Source organism: Oncorhynchus clarkii, unplaced genomic scaffold (genome assembly GCF_045791955.1).
Source record: "Oncorhynchus clarkii lewisi isolate Uvic-CL-2024 unplaced genomic scaffold, UVic_Ocla_1.0 unplaced_contig_714_pilon_pilon, whole genome shotgun sequence".
Lineage (NCBI taxonomy): Eukaryota > Metazoa > Chordata > Actinopteri > Salmoniformes > Salmonidae > Oncorhynchus > Oncorhynchus clarkii.
Window position 1 is genome coordinate 43,465 of NW_027258827.1, and position 8,949 is coordinate 52,413.

The 8,949-nt window shown below is 44.1% G+C and overlaps 1 protein-coding gene across 2 annotated transcripts; it reads right to left on the minus strand.

Moving 5' to 3' along the window:
* Nucleotides 1-1,085: 1,085 nt before the first annotated feature.
* On the minus strand, nucleotides 1,086-7,393 carry LOC139398619 (lysosomal alpha-glucosidase-like). 2 transcript variants are annotated; one of them, XM_071144550.1, is made up of 14 exons: nucleotides 6,818-7,393; nucleotides 6,407-6,538; nucleotides 6,045-6,155; nucleotides 5,562-5,675; nucleotides 5,305-5,389; nucleotides 5,083-5,200; nucleotides 4,791-4,924; nucleotides 4,203-4,354; nucleotides 3,826-3,974; nucleotides 3,578-3,719; nucleotides 2,689-2,787; nucleotides 2,167-2,331; nucleotides 1,559-1,711; nucleotides 1,086-1,405 (listed from the first exon to the last, which is right to left on the minus strand). In XM_071144550.1, exons 1-14 carry the CDS (start codon nucleotides 6,926-6,928, stop codon nucleotides 1,340-1,342), a joined length of 1,731 nt encoding a protein of 576 aa, XP_071000651.1. In that variant the 5' UTR covers nucleotides 6,929-7,393; the 3' UTR covers nucleotides 1,086-1,339. The 2 variants fall into 2 exon arrangements, with proteins under 2 accessions (XP_071000651.1, XP_071000650.1); XM_071144549.1 differs by having other exon boundaries at nucleotides 2,167-2,337.
* Nucleotides 7,394-8,949: the final 1,556 nt, after the last annotated feature.

The window sequence follows — 8,949 nt, forward strand, 5'->3', positions numbered from 1 at the left end:
CGGATCTCAGATGTCCCGCTGGAACTCTTATATATGGCAGGTAAACCACTAGCAGCAAGGACAGACAATGAGCAATAATTTAAACAATAAACAGCACATTTCAAAATGACTATTTCAATACAAGGTATTTCGAGGGCAATGTTTTAAACAATAACCAAAAATATTTTAAAACATAAGCTAACATAACCATATTACAGGTATGATATTTACAATTCAGAATAGTTTACAATATGTAACTGTATTGAGCTTAACTGCACTGAGTTATAAGGAAGATGTTCCAGATGGGAAGACTATTTTTATTTAACTAGGCAAGTCAGTTAAGAACAAATTCTAATTTACAATGACGGCCAAACCCGGACGACGCTGGGCCAATTGTGCGCTGCCCTATGGGACTCCCAATCATGGCCGGAAGTGATACAGCCTGGAATCGAACCATGGTCCGTAGTGATGCCTCTAGCACTGAGAAGCAGTGCCTTAGACCACCCTCGGGACTATGAAGTAGATTAAGAAAGAGATAATTGACTGCACATTCAAACACTGAGTGGTGACAGCTCACTAATAGGAGAACACGAGAAACAATGCTTAGCTTAGGAGAAACAAACCCAGAGCTATCAATTGCCTTTAATGGTCACAATGTGGCAATATCACTGGAAGTCATTTGATGAGACTTAACACAGAGCCTACCATCATACTAGAAGAGTACAGAATGGGCATATTCTGGTCAATTTTAGATGTTCAATTAATACAAATAATTGTGTAGAGCCACTGCTGTCCTCCTCAGCACAATATTTATCAATTAATCAAATGTTATTTATAGAGAATATTTCTTACAGGTGATGCATTTCAAAAGTGCTTAACAAATAAAATAAAAGGTTAGAAAGATTAAAAAATATATATTTATATATTCTTAGAGACAAATTAAAATAGTAAAACAACAATACATTTTGGCCTAGTGTTCTAGAATGATCACAATTCTCAAATTCACACCACTGTCTCAGCATCTCACCTGAGACAATGTCATGTAATCACTCATCTGCAACAACAAGGAAATGGAGAGATATCTGATAGAGCTTTAACCCACACAGTTCACTTAGTTCACATCATTTTATTGAAAATACAGTTGAATATAAAAACATGATTTCCAAAAATTCTTCAGTGTAGTCTGTCCATTCAGAAACCCAGGAGTCTATTAGAGTAATGTCTTATCCAGGGTAGCAGTGACTGAGGGGAAACGTTGGGTGGAGGTTTTTGTCAGAGATGTGCTAGGTCAGGAGTTCCAGAACTACCTGAGAGGCTGTCTACTGGGTCAGAGTCCACTGAGTCATACAGTTCATAAGGCTCACAAGGTCCAGAGGACTTCAAACACCTCTGACATGGGCAGGGCCAGGCTGGTCACCGTCAGAACCTACAGACAGACACAGAAAGAAAGGATTATAAACAATATATCATATTATACTGTAGAATAGAATAGACAGGTAGGCAAGCAGAATTAGACTGTTCATTCTACTATTTCTTAATTCTGAACTCTATAGAGGTAACTCAGACAGCTACAGCTCACCTTGGTGTCAGTCTGATAAGAGAAATCCCACACTTTCTTTCCGTTGGCCCATACATAGCGGGGTGGGGAAGGCACCCCGAACACTCGCAGCCCTCCCAGCACCAGCCCGTCCAGCGCCCCGTTCTGACGCAGGGGGTCACTCATCACCTGGGACTGGATCAAATGAAAACCTTATTTATCCCCACTGGCAAACACACACATATATAGTACCAGTATACATTAGACATTAACAGTTAGGTCTACTGTTCACAGGATGGCAGGGAAAGAGTATGTCTTCTATCTTGATTGGATTGGACCTGGATCTCAATCTTGAGAGCATTGCTAGAAACATACTGTACTGCAGAAACATCCAAATCACCCTAGATAATTCTCTGATCTCCATCCTCTTTAAAGTCCAATTAGGGCCCTACGTTTTTCCTACCCAGATGTCATGAAATACCTTGAAGTAGGACAGACAAAAGGTTTGATGGTCCGCACTCAAAAAGATGTCACATAAAGCTTCCTTCCTTTTCTTCACTGCATCAGGGATAGCCTTGAAGTGGGCTATAACTTGGGCTCAGAGTGATCAGGAAAAACTCAGGACCCTATGTGACCTCTACATCTCCTACCTGTCCAGCGATGACGATAACATAGGAGTAGTCTCCTCTCTGGAAGGTGTCCAGACTGTCCCCGTCGTCCCAGAACAGGTCACCCCAGGCCCAGCCCCCAGCAGACAGTGCCACCGTCAGGAGGAAAGGGTTACTGCGAGAAGCTGAGGTAGTCAGGCCTGGCTCCTGTATCTCAGTTAGAGGGGGTTTGAGGGGATTTTTCATTGAAAGATAAAATATAATTACTGATTAAGACAGGCAACAGGTTTTACACAAACTCATACAAGCTTCAAAACAACATTGTCAGATTAGTACGCAGAGAGTATTTCATTTGAGGTTTTATCACATAGTTTCACAAAGGAATTTTGGGTCTCTTGTTCTATGACAAATAACTTTCATTGATTTCATGATATAAGAGTTTGGCAGCTCATTCATCTCCTCCACCATCAGTATGTAACACCCACAATATGGGCCTAAGATGAAGCTTTGTTGCACAATGAAACAACAGACAACCAAATTCTATTGTGTACAGAGGACACACACCTGCTGTGGGATGATGTGTCCCTCTCTCACATGGACATTGATGGTGTCCAGAGGGGCTGGGAGGAGCAGGTACTGACCCTTGCTGTAGAACGGCTGGCCCTAGTGAGGAAGGGATGAAAGAGGTGACCACTGAAATATGGTTCTAGTATACACAGTACAACCGTATTACACATCTTTGCCTGGTCCTAAAGTAAGCCTACAAGACCCTAAGAAAGGCTCACACAGATGGATTTTTATCAATCTGTGTGATGACAGAAAATATGGTCTTGGTCTCCTAGGAATCCCTTTAATCAGTTGCGAACTAATTGCAGTGACATTATGAAAGGCCTATAGAAATACACTGAGTGTACAAAACATTAGGATCACCTGCTCTTTCCATGCCATGGACTGATCCAGGTGAAAGCTATGATCTCTTGTTGTCACTTGTTAAATCCACTTCAATCAGTGTAGATGAAGGGGAGGAGAAGTGAAATAAGGATTTTTAAACCTTGAGACAATTGAGACATGGATTGTTTATGTGTGCCATTCAAAGGGTGAATGGGCAAGACAAAATATTTAAGTGCCTATGAACGGGGTATGGTAGTAGGTGCCAGGCGCACCAGTTTGTGTCAAGAACTGCAACGCTGCTGGGCTTTCAATAGTTTCCCGTGTGTATCAAGAATGGTCCACCACCCAAAGGACATCCAGCCAACTTGACACAACTGTGGGAAGCATTGGAGTCAACATGGGCCAGCATCCTTGTGAAAGGCTTTCGGCACCTTGTAGAGTTTGTGCCCCGACAAATTGAGCCTGTTCTGAGGGCAAGGGGGGGCCAACTCAATATTAGGAAGGTGTTCATAATGTTTTGTACGCTCAGTGTATAACTGTATTGAATCTCGGAGCTGTTTACATTGTGCAGACTGTACCAAGTCCCCGGGGGGAGGTAGGCAGCCAGCTCCACTGCCCCCTGCTCTAACACTGGGCTGACAAGCAGAGAACTCCCCCACAGGAACTGTCTGTCTATGGTCTGGCAGTTAGGGTCTGAGGGGAACCTGGGAGAGATGGACAGAGAGGAAGGGCCAGAGAACAGTATCAACACAGTAAATAAGATGTGTTACAATAGTATCCAAATGTTGAAGAGAGAGAGAAGGGACGTACTGGAGGAAGAGAGGCGTTGCCACAGTGTCTGCGGAGGTGTGTGCGTGGTAGAAGAGTGTGTAGAGGAATGGCAGGAGAGAGTAACGTAACATCACCGCGCTACGCATGGCTGTCTGGGCCTCCTGACCAAACACATAGGGCTCCTGGGGCTACACACAGAGCTAGAGTTACCTCAATTCATAATACATGGGACTGATGGACTGTTACATAGACACAGTGAAAAGACACTAGCGGGTCAGCCACCATGGTAAATAGGAAAACATTGTAACTTGGTTACATAGAGACAGTGAAAAGATATTAGCAGGTCAGGAAAAGATTGTGGTAAATTCCTATCCAACCGAGTTAACTGTAAAGACCATAAAACCACCCACACCCACAGCGTTGGGCTTGTCGTTGTGGTTCCTCATGAAGGGATAGAAGGCTCCAAGCTGGGTCCAGCGTACACACAGCTCCTCTGTGGTGTCCCCCCCGAACCCACACACATCCGCCCCCACCAGGGGCACCCCGAACAGGCCAAACAGCAGCACCGCTGGGGGGGTGGAGGGACAGGTGGATATTGAACATATTAATTCCCTTTATTCATTATTACTGTATTCATTATTTAACTTTGATGTCAGGCAGTCAGAGGCATCTCTCTGTACTTGCTAGCTACATAGTATCAAATAAATAGTAGGTGGTTCCATTACAAGTCTGGGCATTTTTCTATTCAAACCCCTCATTCAAATCCATGGATAACTACCACTGAAAAGACTAACTCTGTCTAGGCACTCTTTCAACTAAAGACAACAGAGACAAACTGCTGAGTAAGAGCACACTGCAACATGTACTGTCTGGATGGTGCATCGGTACCATTAGTACTCTGATGGCTAAAACACACAGGGCTTGTGAATGGCTTTGGGAATCTTGTTGAGAATAGGAATGGCTTGGAACGGAAATGGGAATGTTGGGGATGTCTTTCCCCTCACCAGGGATGGAGTATCTGAGCTGCTCCCAGTCGCTCCTCACGTCTCCCGTCCAGACTCCGGAGAAACGGCCAATGCCAGGGAAGGAGGAGCGGGACAGCACGAAGGGTCGCGACCCCCGGACCTTCACCAGGGCACTGAGAGGGTCAAAGGCTATAACTGATCTTCCAACTACAGTTACAAATATGTAATGTAGACAAGATAAATAAAATCAGCTTCATTCAAACAAGCAGAAGTAAAAGTGCCAACAGTCTCAGGATAAGTACGCACTGATCCCTGTGGTGCTGTGTCTGACCTGTGGGTGGCGCTAGCCTCCGTCAGCCCATAGAGGTTATGCAGGTTGTAGTGAGTGGACAGGTTCTGCTGAGCTGACATGCAGAGTGTACCAGTGTTCAGCTGTCCTCCAATCACCGCTGTATGACCGTATGGAGACAGAATGGAAATGAATGAATGAATTCACTAAATTCCTCTATTGATATTAAATAGACAGGAAACTACTCAGCTGCAGTACACTCACGTGGCACGTAGGGGGGGCTATCCAAATCACTGTCAGGACACCCCTCCACAGAGCCCTGCACAAAACTGGCTGGTTCATTCATATCCTGAGAACAGAGGGACAAGAGAAAGAGTATGCTGGATGCTGAGTAGCATTGACACAGCCTGGATGATGCAAGCTTGTTAGTGCAAATATAGAATAGAATATAGAATACAATACAATATAATAGGGGATCATTTCAGCCCTCTACAAGACATTTCTATCTGAGACACACTCACAATCCACAGGCCATCTAGCGGGACTCTGGAGTGGAACTCCCGAATGCAGTCCTCCCACCAGCTCTGTGTCTCTGGGTTGGTGAAGTCAGGGAACGCTGTCGGACCAGGCCACACCTGGACACAGAGGAAGACGAGTGAGGAACCGAACATGCATACCTTTCCACATAACACACACACGCACGCACACACACACACACACACACACACACACACACACACACACACACACACACACACACACACACACACACACACACACACACACACACACACACACACACACACACACACACACACACACACACACACAGCTTCAAGAGGGGGTTTTGTTTAGTGTAACCTTGGCATTTCAGAGGACACATTACTTGAATACACAATGGTATCAAGCAGATAAAAAATACGTTCTTTCCAAACTATTCACAGTATATGTAGCCCAGTTTACAGTGGGTCTCCAGATTGAGAAGTGAGAGTTTTAGGTCTGACCTTCCCTATGAGTGTCTGTCCTGTAGAGTTCCTGATGAAGACCCCTCTCCGCTGACCCTCATCAAAGGGTGGGTAAGTACCAGGGGGGCTGGTGCTGCTGATCCCAGGGTCCTGGGAAAGAGAACAAACAGGAAAGATGCCTCTAAAATAAATGACAGTAATGCTTTTGCTGCCATCTTGTGGATTGAGAAGGAAAGTTTCCTTGACTTGTACCTTCCAATACTGCACTTTTAACAATTTAATCACAATGCAGACTGTAATTTAGAATCAAAAATTAAATTGAACCACTATTTCAAGCTAATATGAGTTATTAGTGTGCCTATGTGTCCCACATGTTGTGAGGGTTGAGGCCTCTCTCTTACCAGGATGAGAATGTACTTCATGCCCTTCTGATGGAACTCCTTCACCATGTCTGGCAGGTCCACAAAGCGCTGGGGGTCAAAGGTGAACACCCGACGCTTGTCTGCGTAATCCAGGTCATTCCACTGCACGTCCTGACCGAAAACAAAAGCAGTTGAACTAAAGAGTGTAGTGAGTGTTTTCAATGAGTTGTGAACCCTCAGTGGCATGATAATACTGTACTTGAGAGCGCAAACATACAATTAGCATTAGCATGGAGAAAACCCATTGTAGCATGATAATACTATAATGAGTTTTCTCCATGCTAATCTGCTAATCCAATGTTGATGCTCATTCAATGTAAGCATTACCCAATAGTTGTCAACCCAAGTGATAATGTAGTACAATATAAGTGTTTTCTCCAGCATCTTTACCAGGGGGAAGTTGGCGTTGTGCATGCGTTGCACCACCTCTCGGGTTGCGTTAGTGGACCGGTAACCCCATCGACACAGGTGGAACCCCAGTGACCAATAAGGAGGCATCATAGGGTACCCTGGGGGAGGAGGACGGGATAAACATTAGCTATGACGGAAGATTCACAAAAGGTGAGAGTAAACCAACCTGCTCAAATTGGACTTGCGTAGCAAAATTTGAATTTTTTAAATGTATTTTTACATTGGATAAAAGTAGAGACTCACAGCTATGGTATATCATACACTGCATGTTTGAGGAACAATGGGAAAGAAATTCTGCTTTGAAAGTTGATAAACTTGAACTCACTTTTGAGAAAATGGCCTTTGAATGTTTTGGTACCTACTGGAGCTATGATACCTATGATTTGGTACCTACTGGAGCTATGATACCTATGATTTGGTACCTACTGGAGCTATGATACCTATGATTTGGTACCTACTGGAGAGCTCTTTGTCTACACCCATTCAGCATTGTTCACACCCTCTTAAGCCTTAGCCCCACCCATCTCTTTAAGGAAAGATTCAGATTTAAAGTGGTAAAAGTAGTAGTCTACAATAATGAAAAGTTCCAGGTAAACAGAAAGTGTCCAGATAAAAATATTTTATAAATATTGATTGACTCCTACCCAGACACACTTAATTGATGGGTCATGTGAAAGAAATGCTATAACCTTAGCCACATCTTGCCAAGTGGATGGGTCTCTATAGAAGGTGTAAACGGCACAGCCAAATGGTTACCTGCATAGTAGCAATATCAGAAAGTGTCAAAATAAATATAATATACAATATGTACAATAACAATATCAGTGATAGATGAGGAAGTTATATGCATACAATCAGGGGAAAAGTGGCTGAGCAGCAGGATAAAATAAATAATAGTAGCAGGAGTCATTTGAATAGAGGCACTGCAGATAGTGCTAATGGTCTGTCTGAACCACACATGAACAAGGGAATCTATATTTATTTGGAGAGCCTGTTTCTGTCCTGCCCTTGACTTTGGTGCAGGGTATGTGATGTCCATAGCCTCTTCGTCAGCAAAAATCCCTCATCTTCTCAAAAACATATGTTTGTGTAGCTGTGTCCAGGTGGTGCTTGTACAGGCAGACCATCCATGGGAGGAAGGATGTCAGCATTGCGCAGCAGCAGAGTCTGAATGCTCCTTGGCGACAACAACACCAGACTCCAGAGCATTGAAGCTGTAAAACAGGAAATAACCCCAAAAATATAGAAGACATCAATTCACCTCCCAAGTTTAGATAAGAAGAATAACCTCATACAATGCAATGAAAATGATATTCACCTGAAGTGCTGGTACCACTTGAACTGTGGCAGCGACCTGAAGTACGGAGTCAGGTGTTGTTACCAGCCATAGCTTTCCACCAGCACCGTACCATCCTCCAGTCCAACCAGCTGTGGGATGTTGACTCCTGTCACAGTGCTGTCCTTCACAACACCAGCAATCTCAGACAAAGTGTTCACTCTGGTCTTTCTGAAGCGCTGTTTGATGAGGCTGAAGCACCAGTCGCGGGCAAACTTGGTGTGGCCTGTGATCAGGAAGTGAAGGCCCAGACTGTGGTGGAGCTTGTGCATGGTCCACCAGGCACAATACCAGAACACAAACTTGTTCTTGTTTCAGCCACTGCAGTTTTCACAATTCAGGTCCACACTCCGTAGTTGGTGAAGAAATGGTGCATGTAGTTGAAGAAATGGTGCATGTAGTTGATGAACGCGCTGCTGCCTTTGCTGGATGACATGCTTTCATCAATCAAGTAGTTGACTTGTTGTGGTATTACTTCACAGCAGACACCAAACAAGCCACACCATATTATGGTGGATAAGACCTATATGGTGGATGGTGCCTAATGGTGGATAATACCTATATGGTGGATGGTGCCTATATGGTGGATGGTGCCTATATGGTGGATGGTGCCTATATGGTGGATAATACCTATATGGTGGATAATACCTATATGGTGGATGGTGCCTATATGGTGGATAATACCTATATGGTGGATGGTGCCTATATGGTGGATAATACCTATATGGTGGATGGTGCCTATATGGTGGATAATACCTATATGGTGGATGGTGCC

Bases quoted from the DNA above. Each gene is read 5' to 3' on its own strand.
- LOC139398619 (XM_071144549.1), bottom strand. From the start codon at position 6,928: ATGATGCCTCCTTATTGGTCACTGGGGTTCCACCTGTGTCGATGGGGT. The intron at 6,156-6,406 runs GTAAGAGAGAGG...TCTCTTTCCCAG, and splicing joins TGAAGTACATTCTCATCCTG to GACCCTGGGATCAGCAGCAC. The intron at 3,720-3,825 runs GTACGTCCCTTC...CATCTCTCCCAG, and splicing joins GCAACGCCTCTCTTCCTCCA to GTTCCCCTCAGACCCTAACT.